The sequence below is a fragment of the Tamandua tetradactyla genome, chromosome 11, assembly GCF_023851605.1.
Source record: "Tamandua tetradactyla isolate mTamTet1 chromosome 11, mTamTet1.pri, whole genome shotgun sequence".
NCBI classification, from domain to species: domain Eukaryota; kingdom Metazoa; phylum Chordata; class Mammalia; order Pilosa; family Myrmecophagidae; genus Tamandua; species Tamandua tetradactyla.
In genome coordinates, this window is record NC_135337.1 from 81969517 (window position 1) to 81984493 (window position 14977).

The window sequence follows — 14977 nt, forward strand, 5'->3', positions numbered from 1 at the left end:
AATACTAACCCCCCCACACACACACACACACATTCCAGGCTGCGTGTTTGTCCCCAAAGCTCCAGGCCACCTGCTCTGGCTAAAAACGGAATTTTTATTGCGTTTGGTCCACAGTGGGTATTTCACATTATCTCACGGTCCCAGGGCAGGTGGGTGGGGGCACTGGGCCCAGGAGGGCCTCTGGGTGGGGTCCCTGTGCAGTACTTGGCAGGGGACAGGGTAGTCCAGAGGGTTAGGGCATGTGGGGGTGAGTATGGGGGTGGGGGTTCTGGTTCTGCTCAGTACTTCCTCCACAGTCCTGGCTGGGCCTCCATTTCCCCACTGGGTCCCTGGGAGAGGTCAGGGTTGGTGGTCTGAGGATCCTAGAAAACTCAGTCTCTCCTCATGCCTGAAATATTCCAGGACTGTTGCCCGGCCCTCTCCCAGGGGGGATTTTTCCAGCACCCCCTTCAAACATCCATCCCTGCCCTGATCCCCTGAAAAAAAAAAAGGTTATTTTTCTTTCTTTCTGAAGCTTCTGTGGGTTCAGAAACCACAAACTGATCAGCAGAGAAAAGGGAAGACAGGGAGAAGCAACCGGAAACCATTCAGGGCTGCTGCCCCTCCCCACCCAGGTCTCTTTCTCCCTGACGCTGATCAGGTCCGGAAATTTGCTGCATGGATGGACAGGCCCTGGCAGGGACCCCCCACCCCCCACGGATCCAGACATGGCCTTCCCCTGGGTGGCTCAGTCCTGCTAAGAAACCCAGGAGGGCAGAGAAAACACCCCCTGCCTGCTCCCACCCAGCCCCCACTGGCAGCATTCAAACATGTAGAAAAACAAGACAAAAACAGAAAAAAACTCAGATAGGGTAATGATGTGGGGAGACCTGCAATGGGGGAGCTCAGTAGCCTGCCTCCTCCTGGTAGTCAGAGGGCTCTTTTGGGGCGTCCCCCAGGTCTGGATAGTCACCAGTGCCCACGGGAGGCCCGTCAGCCACTGGGCCTTGTGGGCAATATTTGGGGTCATATATCTGCCTGCCCAGGCCAAAGACCTGGCCGCTTTGGTTGGCGCCCTGTGTGTAGCCCATCTGCAGGGACATGGAGGAGTTGTCACACTTGTCAGTGCCCAGCTTGGTGTCATAAATGTGCCGCCGTGTCCCCGGTGCCGTCATGCCCACCTGGAGAGGAAGAAGGCAGGACAGAAGGGGGCTCACCTCCATTCTGACCAGCCTCTCTTGGAGGGGAACTCCTCCCAAATTCCTGCTCCATTTCCAACCTCCCTGCTTTTATACTCAGAGCACCCCTTGCTGCTCTGTCTGGAAATCTCTAGATCCTTCCATGCCTTGCTAACGTCATCTCTTTTCCGACTCCGTGCTGAGTGACCCTCTCCCCCTTCTTGGTGCCCAGGAACCAGGAGCATCTGGGCCAAGCTTGCTGTCCTACCCAGCCAGGAAACTCCCCTGGCCAGGCCTCCCTGGGGCCCAGCTGCTCCAAAACACATCACAGGGATATTGTTCAACAACACAAGAAATAGTGAGCATGGCAGGATCTAGGAGTCTCAGGGTGGCATGGGCCTTTGGGCAATCCTTTCTGAGAGACTGAGGCACAGAGAAGGGTAGTAACTTCCTGAGGACACACAGCACTGGAGAAAGAGAGTGGAGGCAAAGCGGGCAAGGTGGCGGGAAACCTGGGGCTGTGTTCCAGGACACAGTAGGGTGAAGCGGAGAGAAGCAAGGGCTGGGGGGCCCGAGGCGGTGCCCACCTGGCTGGCACACTTGTTGGTGCCCATCTGGAGGCTGATGGTGGAGTGGTCCATCGGTGGCAGGATGTGGTTCTTGGGGTCACAGAGATGCCGCCGTGTGCCATAGGCCGTCATGCCCGCCTGGCTGGCACACTTGTTGGTGCCCATCTATGGAGAGGCAGGGGTGAGGGGTCAGGCTGCCCCCCACCCCCACCCCAGGCCTCCAGACCCCACTGGGAACTCAAGGAGCCATGGGCCCCTCACTTCCCCGGCCTTGGCCCCACCCCTCACCTGCAGCCCGATGACGCTCTGGCCGGCCTTCATGGTGACGGCGTCAAAGTTGCGCTCCTGCTTCTCCGAGTACTTGACGCCAATGTCCACGCCGCTCTGCAGCCCCTTTGTCTTGGCCTGGTGGGGGCGCAGAGGTGTCACTCTCAGGTGGCCCTGGGGACTGGGCTGCCACCGCCCCACCCCCACCTGACCCCCGCATCTTCAGATGGATGTCCCTCAGCCATGGCATTCGGGGAGGCCCCAGCCTTCTCTGCCTCGGGGAGCTGCCCAGCACAAGGATTCCAGGGGACGCCCCACTGCCTCTTGCTCACTCACCCATCCCAAATCTGTCCATCTTCAAATGCCATCATCTTCTCCCCGCTCCAGCCACCATTTCCCCCAGGTCTCCAGCCTCCATACCCCACGCGGCAGTGATGGGTGAGCTTCTAATAGCACAACTCAGAGCATACCCACCTGACCCAAATCGTGCTCCAGTGTCACAAGCCAGGTCCCATGCCAGGACCTTGCTGTCCCCTCTGCCTGAAACACGGCTCCAACCCACCCTTCTTTCCAGTCCCGGTTTAAGGGGCACCTCCTCTAGAAGCCTGCCTCTGACCACGTCGGACTAATTCTTTCTTCTGCGTGGTGTTCTCCACAAATTCCAACATGTGAAAGTGGCAACAAAAAAGATTTGTTCGCTGGTGCCTTCCCCATCTGGTGGGTCCCTGTCTCCTCCAGCAGACTGTCCCATTCCCCATGGATGTGGGTGTTGGCGACACCCGTGCTGTGTGACGCTGGGCAGGTCGCTGCCCATCTCTGGGCCTCACCTTTCCTGCCAGGGCGAGAAGAGACACCTGCACCTGCGTCATGTTCCCGCTCTCGAACAGGTCATTGGCCTCAAACAGGTCCACGGGGTTCATGCCGTAGCTGGCCAGGGCCTTGATGAAGTTAGACAGGTTCTCCAGCTGGAACGGGACAGTAGAGGGACGGTGATGGGACCTCAGCCTGCCCACCCGTTGGGGTGGGGCCCCTGCCCCAGCTCCCCTCTGCACACCACTACCCCCAGCCCCTCACCTGGTGCCAGTTCTGCATGGACCGGTTGATTTTGGGAACAGAGCCTGGCTGTAGCTTGTTCATGAGTCTGGGGGGACACGTGGGGTGCAAAGAAGGAGGAGACTCCATTAGCAGGGGAGGCAAGAGCCGAGATTTCTGATCTCGGCCACACTTGTGCTTTCCTGTGCAGCCTCCCTGCCTCTCTCTGGGCCTCTGTTTCCCCTCCCGTAAAGCCACCTCTCACTCATCAAACAAGCAAAGCTGCCAAAGAGTGACAACAACCCATGCTGGGGTATCATTCGGAACCGCTGATTTTTTGGAAGTCAATTTGGGGATTTCCATTTAAAATTTGTTAAGTACAACACCGGGGGACATCTGAACTACAAATGAATGTGATATAAACTGGAAAGATCTCCAACCTTAGAAACTCTCCCATGGAAGGGAAGAGTGGGTAAGAGAAGGATGCTCGATGCCAGCGACCCTAGAAAAGCAGTAAGATAAGGAGAAAAGCCCCAAACCCAGGAAGTGAGAAGCCAGCAAGCTGCAAAACAGAATGTGGAGCATGAGCTCGTTCGTGTACAACAGTTAGGTGCGGTGTTGGCGGGTGTCTACACTCACGTGCATAAGATAACTCCGTCCTTTAGGCCTTTCTGGAAGTCGGGGCCAATAGAGAGTCCCGAGAGCCCCTCGATCCAGCCGCGGAGCTCCGCCTCCTTCTGGGGGTCATATTTGGACAGGAGCTGGGGGCAGAGGGCACAGGGCTGGGCTGGGATGAGGACAGACCCAGCAGCAGCCCCTTGAAACTCCTGACCAGTGCGGATGGGCAATGACTCCAAGGGAAGAAGAGACAGACGGCCCTAGAGGGCCCCAAATCCCCAAGCAGACCCTGTCCCTTTCCCTTCAGTGGCAACACCCCAGCCTTTGCTCACTGGCACAGATAAATGACCCCGCAGTCCAGACACGCTCATATCTCTCACTGACCAACATCTGTTGAAATCTACTTCCAATGGTGCCAGCTCCCCAGTGCAGCCCTTTAAGCTGCCTGCGGGGAGAGCACCTGCCCCATGACCCCTGTACCCCCTTGCTCCTCCTACACTAGACAATGACCCTCTGCTGTTTTTTTGTTTTGTTTTATTTTGCTTATTGGAGCAAAATACACATAGTAACTATCATCTTAAAACGGACAATACAGTGGCATCTAGTACATTCACAATGTCTTGCGGCCACCACCTCTAATTCCAGGACATTTTCATCGGCCCACTAGCCATCACCCCTGTTCCCCCTCCCCCAGCCTCTGGCAACCACAAATCTACTCTCTGTCTCTATGGAATTGCCTGTTCTGGACATTTCATATAAACAGAATCAGACGCTATTTGTCCTTTCGTGTCTGGCTCATTTCACTCAACATGACGTCTTCAAATTCTGTCCAGTTGTCTTTCCTTTATATGCTGAATAAAGGTCCTCGGTGTGGATGGACAACATTTTGTTTCTTCATTCATCTGCTGATGGATACTTGGGTTGCTTCTACTTTTCTGCTATTACTAATAAGCCTGCAATGAACAGCGGGTTTACAAGTATTTGAGCCCCTGCTTTCGATTCTTTGGGGCACATACCTGGGAATAGAATTGCTGGGTTCTACGGCAGTTCTATGTTTAACTTATCGAAGAACCACCAAACCTTTCCCTGTTTCTCAAACTCACTTTGCTCATTCTTGCCCCGGGGCCTTTGCACATGCTGTCTCCTCTGACTCAGGCTCGCATGCTGGGTCCCTCCCTTCAGCCCAGTACTAGCTCCGAGCCGGAGACCTTGGAAGCCCTTCCCTGGCCACCCTGGCTCTCCCAGCCCCCTCACATCCCTTCCTCCCTGACCCTCCTTTGTTTTCCTTCCTCACTTTTATCTCCCAGTCCCACTCTCTACCTTCTTGTCTGACCTGCCTCCCCTGCAGGCTCTGCCACCCTGCTCAGCACTGCCTCCCCAGTGTTTGGGTGCTGGGACAGGTGTGCTCAGGCCCCCGGCAGGCACCCACTGCCCACACACGCGCATACCCCTCCCCATCGCAGCCTCCCAGTGCCAAAGGCAGAGGAAGGAGGAATGGCTGAGGCCTGGGGAAGGGCCCAGGTGTTGGGGGACTCCGGCGGTCAGCACCAGGACCCATCCTGGCCCAGGTGGAGAGAAGCTGCATCCAGACCGCGATCAGAACAGGACAAGACAGACTGGGTCAGTGGATTTGGGCTCCCCATCTCCCGTCTCTGGGGCTCCTTTGCTCTTACACTGTCCCCTACCCTGGCTGTCCCTTTCCTTCCTCTCCTCTCCCAACCCTCAAGGGACCCCAAGCTGCCCATTGCAGACCCAGTTCCCCCCCCCCACCTCCCTGGATGCATGCATATGCCTTTGCACCCTGAACCTCAGTTTCCCCATCTCTGGAATACCTTGCATCCGGGTCCCCTGCTTCCCGTTCCAGGGACGGATGTGAGATCGGGAAGAGGAGGGTGAGGAGGCCAGCCTGTGAACCCGATCCGCCCAGCCCGCCCCGTGGGGCCTGCAACTCCGGGTTCCCACGCCTTGGGGAGCAGCCCCGCCCCAACGCAGCTTTGTTCTGATTGAGCCATGAAGCGGGGCAGAGGAAGCGGGGCAGAGGACTCACGCCCGGGGAGCTGAGCTCGAGGCCGTCGGGCTGGTTTGAACGCCAGGCCCAGCTGGTCCTCGTCCCCAGCAGCTCGTGGGGGCTGCGTGGGTCAGAGTCCCGGGTGGAGGAGCCAGCCAGGCCCCACCCACAGGGCCCACCTCCTCCCCGGCTGCCCTTCAGCACATTCCTTGGTCACCGCAAACCGCCAGGAATGCAGCTGCTGCTGCCCGGCTAAATGGGGACCAGCTGTTCCTAGCAGTCCCAACCCCCAGCCCGGGCTGCTGGGGGAGATGCTGCGGCATCGGCTGCCCCGTGCTGTCCAGTCGGGGGTAAACTGAGGCACAGAGGCTGGGACAAAAAAGTCTCTGTACCGCCCTCCTCTTACACATCCCGGAAAGTGGTTCAGGGCAGGGTGGAAGCCACGGAAGCCAGTTTCCAAATTTGGTGCAGCCCGAGTGACCATACAGGCTGACCGGTCCCTGCCCATTCTCCAGACCAGCAAACTGAGGGCAGGTTACAGGGAAGGAGGCTCCCGGAGTTGCTGCTCCCGTTTCTGACATCATCCCACCCACCCCTTGGGCAGGTGTCACCCTGCCCCTGACTCAGGAAGCTGTCCCACCCACTTCCTGCTGTGCCCAGAGAGGTTGGTTTAAAGGGCTGTCCATGAGAACCAGGAACCATCGGGCGCTGGGCCCAGGCCTGGGTTCGAATCCCAGTTCTGCCATGCAAGCTGTGTGGCTCTGGGCAGCTGGAACAACCTCTCTGAGCCCCTAGTATGCCCTCTTGTAGGGTGGGGCAACACGCCGGGCTCACACCCCTGCAGGGCAACGCTCACCAAATGTTCAGCTCCTCAAATTATTCCCGCAGTGCCAACAAGCAAGTGCTTCAGGGGGGCCTGGAGTCCTAGCTCAGCTACCCAGGTTTCAGGTTGTCTAAGCTCATGGGAGGTGACGCTGACATCTGCCCTCCTGTCTGCGGCCCTCAGGCATGGGTGGCAGTGGCGGTGGCAGGTGCCTGCTGGAGGCTGGCAGGGCGCTGCCCTCTGCGTGCCCAGGCAGGCTGCCCGCTGCGGGGCCACATTCCCAGGGGCTGGGGGTGGGGTGGGATGGGGGGGTGGAGGGATGACGTATAACCATCCCCCACAACCGGTGGGGTTCCTGGATATCAGGCCTAGGACCTCCCCCGGGCTCTCCACCCCCTCTCCCCCTCTGTGGGGACCTGGAACCATGCTGTCTGCCCCTCCAGAAGTGTCTGCCCCTCCCTGAGCCAGAACCACAGGTGGTTTCTTAAAAAAGCAACTCCCCCTTAGCCCACTGGGGCTTCCAATTTACCCAAACCTACAAACCTACACCTCGGAGGTTCGGGTGGTATTTGGCGGATTCCTTTCCTGACCCTTTAAATTCGTCAGATGAAGACAAAGAGAACCAGCCGGGAACTGCTTGGGTGGCCCCAGTAGCTCCAACTTCACCTTCAGTGACCCCCCCCCCCCACCAGGTGTAAGCCCGGCCCAAGAAATTCCTGTGGGGGGGCCACACCCTTCTCAAGATGCTTGGCCCCACCCCCTCTCCGCACTGAAGTATCCGCAAAGCAGAAGTGCGTCCAGGGGCCCGTTGTGGTCCCCTGGGACCCTCAGGGTGTTCTCGGACCTTCCAGTCTAGGAGGGGCCCGGGGCTGGGGGAATGGAGAGTGGTCCGGGAGCTTCAGGGGACTTAGACCCAACTACCCCTGGATGCTAAAGAGAGGGGTGGGGCTACTCTCCTCCGCCCCGGATCTCAGACCTCCCTGCTGCCCCATTTTGTGGAAGCCTCCCTGGGCGCCCCCAAACGATCCCAGTGAAGAGGGGCCTGCAGGGAGGCCTCCAGCCCACCCAGAGTTAGGGGGGTCCCGGCTCTCAGATCTCTCTAGTCCCCGATGTTCCCTCCCGGACGGCGGCCGGATCCCTGCAGATGCCGGGGGAGCGACTGCCGCACTAGCGGGTACCCGGGCGCCCCTCACTTACCCGGTTCTTCACCTCGGCCGAGAGCCCGTACGAAGGCCCCTTGTTGAACTGCGTGGAGCTCATGGCTGGCGGTGGGGCAGTCGGGGCGCGCGCACTGGACGGGACGGGGCGGACAGACGGCCTCGGCGGGCGCGCGGGACTGGGGGACGCGCGGGGCCCTAGGCGCCACGCCCCCCGCCGCTGATTGGTCCGAAGTGCAAATGTCCTTATAAGGCTTGGAAGCGCCGAATTCCCGCGGCCGCAGACTTCCTGAGCCCCTCGGGCGCCTCGGGACCCCTGCCCGGGTGGAGCACCCCCAGTTCCTGAGGCCGCGCGGGGACCTCATCGCCGGGAAACTGAGGCAGGGACAGGGACAGGGACTCTGGACTGCCAAGCCATGGCTTCTCCCGGCTGGGAGCCCCTAAGGCGCCCCTCTCACCCTTTTTGGGTCTTAATTTGCCTTTCTACAGGATGGCTGGAGAAGGGGAATCCATGGCTGGGAACGCCAAGGCCATTGCGGGCACGAACGAGACCCTTTTCTGCCACTTGGAGGCATCCCAGGACTCTCCTAGCTGTTGGATAACCAAGAGATCCAGGGAAGTCTTCTCAGAGGACAGGGCCATTGCAGCCAGGGGTTTGATGGATGAGTAGAAATTCGCCAGTTCCGAGGGAAAATGTGTCCTAGGCAAAACAAAATGCAAATTGATGCTAAAAAGAGGGGCGTTGGTGCCCCTTGAGGACTCCATCCCGAGGCTTGGGACACTTCTGGTGCCATGTGCCCACCAACCACAGCCTGGCGCCAACTAGTGGAATCCTACCTCCACCTGGACCCCTAGCGGGCAGCGGCCGTGAAGGTAGCACGCAGCAGGTGGACACTCGCGCCTTCCCGCGTCCAGCCCGGTGGGAGCGCACGCAGGGTCGCGACGCGAGCGGACGCTTGCCACAGCACCTGCGGCAGAGGGCGGAACTTTTGCAAAAATATGGAACGCTTCACGAATTTGCGTGTCATCCTTGCGCAGGGGCCATGCTAATCTTCTCTGTATCGTTCCAATTTTAGTATATGTGCTGCCGAAGCGAGCACAAGTCTAACGCCCCAGGCAGTCCTATTTAAAGTCCACAACATTTAGTTCTTTACCATTAGGTCAATAAAAACATAAGTATATATTTAGCAAGATTTTCTAGAGCGAAACGTCAAGGAGTATATCTTACTGTCATATTTACTTGGATGTGTTTGATACCTCCAAAATCCTCAAATGCTGGCTAATTCCTGCAGTCGCTCGCGGCTTCGCAGCCGCAGAGGCTTCTGGTATGTAATTTGCAAATCAGCCCGCCCCGCGCAGCCTAGGTCCCCGGCGCCGCCTTCATTCACTTACATATTTATTATTCATCAAAAGCTCCTCTGCGGCAGCTCTGCACTCGTCGATTCTGGCTTCCGCAGACACCTTAGATCTGGCCCTGCCCATCCCTGCGGGGGACAGAGCCAGGCACTGACTCCCCCTGCCCCTTGTGATAGGGGTCAGAGGGAGGAGCCTACTGCTAGAGAAACATGGAAGGGTGGGGATTCCGCTGAGGGGGTCCAAGAAGGCTGAATGTAAGAGGGGGCGTGGGAAATGGGGTTTTGACGCCTGAGTAGGAGTTGCATATCTGGCAAGTGGCTCTGTGGGGGCTCAGAGATGACTCATCCCTGTCCCTTCCCTGGGGAATGCTCCTCCCCGACCCCACACTCCCTGGATGTCTGCTTCCTCCCCCTCTGACTTGATTCTCCCATTCCATTCAGTTGAAGGTTCTTTCTTCAGGGTTCAAGTCCTAGCCGGCTGGTCTTGGCCAAATTCCTTCTCTTCTTGGATTAAGCTGCCTAATCCGTGAAATGGGCACTAGTGAGCAGTGGGGGCGGGATCAACAATGAGAAAGCGCCGCTCCAAGTGTGGGATCAGTTGCAATTTATTGGTGTTCAGGGTGGGGCATGGGAGCTTTGGGGCCGGATGGTGGGGGGCGGGGGTCCGTACAGGTCCGGCTAGGGCACCAGGATCAGCAGGACTCAGGATGCCACCAGGGTCTCTGCAGAAAGGAGACCTGCACCGGCCCCCACGAGAGCCAGGGCCAACTTGCAGTCAGCCCCGGCTGTAGGCGTCATACGCATCCTTCTCCTCGACCAGCTGTGGCTCTTGGGGTTTGTCCAGTGTGGCCACCCAGCAACACCCCAGGGGCACTATCTTGGTGGGTTATCTCTGCCTATGACGCATGCCCGGGCCCGCGCACCCGCAGGTGGGTGGAGGACCCATACCCCGGGCATGAGGTCCAGCCAGGGCATCTCCAGCAGCAGGGACGGCCGGGGATCCCTCCGGCAGCTCTGCAGGCCCTGCAGCAGGTGGTGCGAAGGAAATGGGGTGGGTGGGGGGCCTGCATGGGACAGCCATGAGTTGAATGCAGAACCAACTAGAACGAGATTACCTACGTGGCCTGGTAAGCCCCCACCCTGCCAAGCCTCAATCTCTGCACCTGCTAAATGGACCTGCCTCCCACGACAGGACACTTACCAGCCGCCTGACAAACAGCCTTTCCGTGAGCGCCACAAGTCCGGGTGGCCCAAGTCCGGGTGGCCCAGGGCAGTACTGGCCATACCGGCCCCCGAGCCCCTAAAGATGGCCGGTGCGACTGAGAAACCGGATGTTTTGCTTTATTTCATTTTCATTAATTCAAATTTTAAAAAATCTAAAACTGACTGTTCTGTTTTTGGAAAACTTTTACATATATGCGAAGGGCTTGGGTGCATGTGACTCCGTTTCAACGTTAAGCTTTATGGACTCTAGATGCGCTTCAAGTGTTTTCGGAGAAATGTGGATATGTGAGACCTGGTAGAAAAGCAGAGATCATGAATGATCTCGTTAAGAAGTTTCCATATTGATCACATGTCCAGATTATATTTTGGATTTATCAAGTTACATAAAAAAATCACCTGTTCCCAAAAAAAAAAAAAAGTCACTTGTTCCCATTGACTTCTTTCAACGTGGCTGCTAGAAAATTTTAAAGTATCTGAGTGGTCGGTAGGGTTTGCGTTATCTTTCCATCGGGAGAGAGTCCGGCCACCTCCAGCCGCCTGCCTTCCCGCTGCGAGTTAAAAATGATTTTTACATTTTGAAGCGGTTGAAAAAAATAAAAAGACTAATATTTCACAACACAAAATTCAAGTTTCAATGTAATAAAACTGTCAATAAAGCTTTATTGGCACACAGCTGTGCGCACTGATTTCTAATCATTTAGGGGGATGCATGCTACAAGGGTGAGAACTGAGTAGTTAGGGCAGACTTTCTGGGCTGCAAAGATGAAAATACAAACTATCTGGTCCTTTGCAGAAAAAGTTTACCGTCCCTGGGTCTGGGCTCTCGGAGCACCCTGGAACCCCAGATATCAGTTCTGGAAACTTCCTGGACCTGTGCCTGAGAAGCTTTGACTTCCAGAATGGAATAGTAATTGTATTATATAGAATTGTAAAATAATTCTGCATAATTCTACAACCTCAATGCTCCCCACCTTGGGGCCTGGGTTCGAATCCCTGCTCCTGGCTTGGCTGCGGGTGGGTACCCGTTGCAAGGCCCCTCTATGCCTCAGTCTCCGCTAATGTAAAATGGGGGTGACCAGACGCTCCTATCCGGAGCGGAGATAAGGGGTGAAGATGCTGCGCTCTTAGGTATTCTGGCCCCAGCAGCTGGGTGCTCTCGCCAAAGGAGAGTATGGGGCCCTGCCCGGCTGGACACCCTCCCCCCATGGCACTCACCCACGCTCGGGAGCCTGTGAGATTTGTGGCGTGGTGGCATCTTGACAGAGTGGGGCTCCGAAGTGGGGACATGGTGATGCCCTCGGGATGGGGCTGCTGGGGTGACCTTAGGGCCCCAGGGTCTTGGCAACTGGGCTAAGGAGCCGCAGCTACAGGGGGGGTCCCAGGGAGCAGCCCCCTGGGTGGCCCTGTCCCTACAGATCCCGGGCTTTGCATGGGATCCTGGGGGGTTAGGGCAGGACCCCAGCCTGGGCCCCCAGCCAGGGCTTTGGGTGACTTCTGGTGGGGATGCAGATGCTTCCCCTGCACCCTACCTTTCGGATCCAGCTGGGCGGTCAGCCCAGCTCGCTCCTGCTGCTTCCTGGCCAGGACACCTGCTGGGAGCAGCCATCCTACAACAACATCGACGACAAGGCAGGGAGAATAATAATAGAACTCAAGCAGAGGCCGCTGCCTCTGGGCTCAGCTCGGGAGCTTCCCACGGCCAGCGCCTCCCCTCAACAAACAGGTCCTCCATGCCCCGTGCCACCCCCCTCATCCCTTTGCCCTAACCCCAGTTCCTGCTCGGAGGACACCTTCTTAAGGAGCCTCCTTGAGGCGCTAACGGAATAATTCACAACCTGCTCCCACCCCAATGCCATCGGCACCCCCAAGGCAGGTAACGGGAATGCCCCAGCACACTCTGGCCTCCAGCTCATCTTCAGATTTCTCCAGATGCCTCCAGATGGCCCAGTGGTGTTGTCTTTTGTTGTTCTCTGTGTGTGTGTGTGTTGTTTCTTCCGGTCTAGATTTAGAAGCATCCCCCAGAAAATCTGTCATTTTAACCATTTTTAAGAGGACATGTCAGTGGCACGAATTACATTCACAGTGTTGTATTGCCAACACAGCTATTCTATGAAACTTGTCATTGCCCCAAACAGAAGAAACCCCATGCCCATTAGCAGTCACCCCACAAGCCCCCACCCCCGCCCACAGTCCCCGGAGACCACGAATCCTCTCTCTCTCTCTCTGGATTTGCCTGTTCTGGACATTTCAAAATAATAGAGTCATTTTGCCTGCATTTAATAATAATAATAATAATAATAATAATAGAGTCAGACAGTGTTTGGCCTTTTGTGTCTGGCTTCTTCCACCGAGCACCAAATCTTCAGGATTCATTTGGTTGTAGCATGGACTGGAACTTCAGCCCTTTTCAGAGCTTTATAACATGCCGTAGCGTGCACAGCCCACATTTTGCTGATCCATTCCACTGGTCTGTGGCAGACACCCAGGGGGTTCCACCTGTTGGCAACTGGGAATCAGGCTGCGATAAATAGTGGTATTCAGCCATCTGCCCAGGCTCCTGCTTCCAGTCTTTTCCGATTCTCCTTGGACGTGGGACTGCAGGGTCATGAGGTCATTCTGCTTAACTTTTTAAGGAACTACAAAACTGTTTCCCATGGTGGCTGTAGCATTTCACATCCCAACAGGGTGCAAGGGCTCCTATATCTCGGTACCCTCTCCGACGCATGTTACTATTTAGCTATTCTATTCCAGCTGTTCTGGGGGTACATCATGGTGCTTTTGATTTGCATTTCCCTGGTGGCTGATGACATGGAGCATTTTCCCATGGGCTTGTTGGCCCTCTGCACACCTGCTTTGGGGAAATGTATATTTAAGTCTTGGCCCGGTGTTTAATTGGGGCTCCTGTGTGACGGTATCTCTTTCTGGAGGCCGGCAGTTGCTTGGCAGCCTTGCCAGCAATTGAACTTGTTCTCGAATGCCGTGTTTGTGCTAACATGGTCTAGACCTGTGCTGACCACTATGGCCTCCCCTCGCCTCCTGTGTCTATTTAAACCTGAATTCAATGAAATGAAATGTAAAGTTCGGTTCCTCTGGTGCAATAACCACATTCTCCATGTTTAGGAGCCCAGTGGCAGCCTCATTTGTGGGATATGCTGAACCCAAGGCTTCATGGGCCTTCTCAGGGTGGAGGTGGGGAGCTGGTTGCCTCTGCTGGCTTCAGGTCAGAGGTCGTGATGCCTCTCAGCAGTGAGGCTGGGCTTGGCACCTTGGTCAAGGCGTTGTTCTTCAGGTCTCTCCGTTGAGAAAGTTGATTTTATTTCTCCTTTTGCAATTAACGCAGAAGCTGGGGAGTGATTCATAATAATTTCAACAATCTACATATTGAGTGCCTACTGTATGTCAAGAGGAGTGTCCATTTAACAGAAAGGGAATGGCTTTGGCATTCTAGTCTTGGTAAGGGCCCCATCTGTCTGTCCATCTCAAGGGTGGGATGCTTCCAGGATTCTGAAAACTAGCCAGTTAGATCTGGAAGTTTGTTAGCCTCCAGGTCACCCCCTCCCTGAGCACCCAATCTGATTCGGAAGGTGACAGCTTATCTACCTGCTTCCTGCTTGGTACCTGAGCTCTGGAAAGGTGGGACCCAGCCAGCATGCCCGTGCTGTGTCCTGGGCACACTGCACAGGCCTTGAGGTGCGAGAAGACCATTTCCCTCTATTTGCAGCAGGACTCTGCGCCCAGCTTCCCTTTCCCCGGGGCTGCACAAGTCTCTTTGCCCCCTGTCAGTCCTGTCTCCTTCTTCCCCCTGCTTTTCCAGGCCTCCTGCTGTGGCTAGCCACCCCCATCAAGCTTTGGGGCGTCTGAGTAGAGTCTCTTTCAGCACCTGGCATACAGCAGGCGTTCAGTGAGTATAGGTTCCTAATTTTCCCGGTCGCTAGAAGGCACGGAGGACTTTCAAAGACGAATAACGAAACCAAGTGGGGCGGGGGGGCGTCGGCGCCTCTCGAGGACTCTGTCCTTGAATGCCAGGTGCAAGCCGTCCTGTAGCCTGGCCCCGGGTGGTGGGATCCAGCCTCCGCGCGCTTCTGGGAGAGGGGGCGCGGATGTCCCGTAGGGAGTGCACGCAGCGTGGAGAGAAGTGTTCAAATACTTTTGGCGGCGCCTGCCGCAAAGGGCGGGAACTTCGCAAAAATATGGAACGCTTCACGAATTTGCGTGTCATCCTTGCGCAGGGGCCATGCTAATCTTCTCTGTATCGTTCCAATTTTAGTATATGTGCTGCCGAAGCGAGCACAAGTCTAACGCCCCAGGCAGTCCTATTTAAAGTCCACAACATTTAGTTCTTTACCATTAGGTCAATAAAAACATAAGTATATATTTAGCAAGATTTTCTAGAGCGAAACGTCAAGGAGTATATCTTACTGTCATATTTACTTGGATGTGTTTGATACCTCCAAAATCCTCAAATGCTGGCTAATTCCTGCAGTCGCTCGCGGCTTCGCAGCCGCAGAGGCTTCTGGTATGTAATTTGCAAATCAGCCCGCCCCGCGCAGCCTAGGTCCCCGGCGCCGCCTTCATTCACTTACATATTTATTATTCATCAAAAGCTCCTCTGCGGCAGCTCTGCACTCGTCGATTCTGGCTTCCGCAGACACCTTAGATCTGGCCCTGCCCATCCCTGCGGGGGACAGAGCCAGGCACTGACTCCCCCTGCCCCTTGTGATAGGGGTCAGAGGGAGGAGCCTACTGCTAGAGAAACATGGAAGGGTG

At 56.3% G+C, this 14977-nt stretch overlaps 1 protein-coding gene and 2 non-coding genes across 3 annotated transcripts; all 3 read right to left on the reverse strand.

Moving 5' to 3' along the window:
- Positions 1 to 74: 74 nt before the first annotated feature.
- Positions 75 to 7832, reverse strand: CNN2 (calponin 2). Its single transcript, XM_077121391.1, has 7 exons — positions 7672 to 7832; positions 3665 to 3786; positions 3068 to 3134; positions 2821 to 2958; positions 2015 to 2131; positions 1745 to 1891; positions 75 to 1160 (listed from the first exon to the last, which is right to left on the reverse strand). The coding sequence occupies exons 1-7, from the start codon at positions 7732 to 7734 to the stop codon at positions 885 to 887; spliced, it is 930 nt and encodes a 309-aa protein (XP_076977506.1). The 5' UTR covers positions 7735 to 7832; the 3' UTR covers positions 75 to 884.
- Positions 7833 to 8624: 792 nt separating this feature from the next.
- On the reverse strand, positions 8625 to 8731 carry LOC143651147 (U6 spliceosomal RNA). Its single transcript, XR_013159880.1, has one exon. It is a non-coding gene; the product is annotated as a U6 spliceosomal RNA (small nuclear RNA).
- A 5663-nt stretch (positions 8732 to 14394) lies between these two features.
- Positions 14395 to 14501, reverse strand: LOC143651148 (U6 spliceosomal RNA). Its single transcript, XR_013159881.1, has one exon. It is a non-coding gene; the product is annotated as a U6 spliceosomal RNA (small nuclear RNA).
- Between the last annotated feature and the right edge of the window lie 476 nt (positions 14502 to 14977).

What these genes read in the sequence shown, in the direction of transcription:
- CNN2 (XM_077121391.1), bottom strand. Translation starts at nt 7,734, where the DNA reads ATGAGCTCCACGCAGTTCAACAAGGGGCCTTCGTACGGGCTCTCGGCC. An exon ending in GACGGAGTTATCTTATGCAC is followed by an intron (nt 3,135 to 3,664) that starts GTGAGTGTAGAC and finishes GTGTCCCCCCAG; the next exon opens with ACTCATGAACAAGCTACAGC. An exon ending in CCAACAAGTGTGCCAGCCAG is followed by an intron (nt 1,161 to 1,744) that starts GTGGGCACCGCC and finishes CTTCCTCTCCAG; the next exon opens with GTGGGCATGACGGCACCGGG.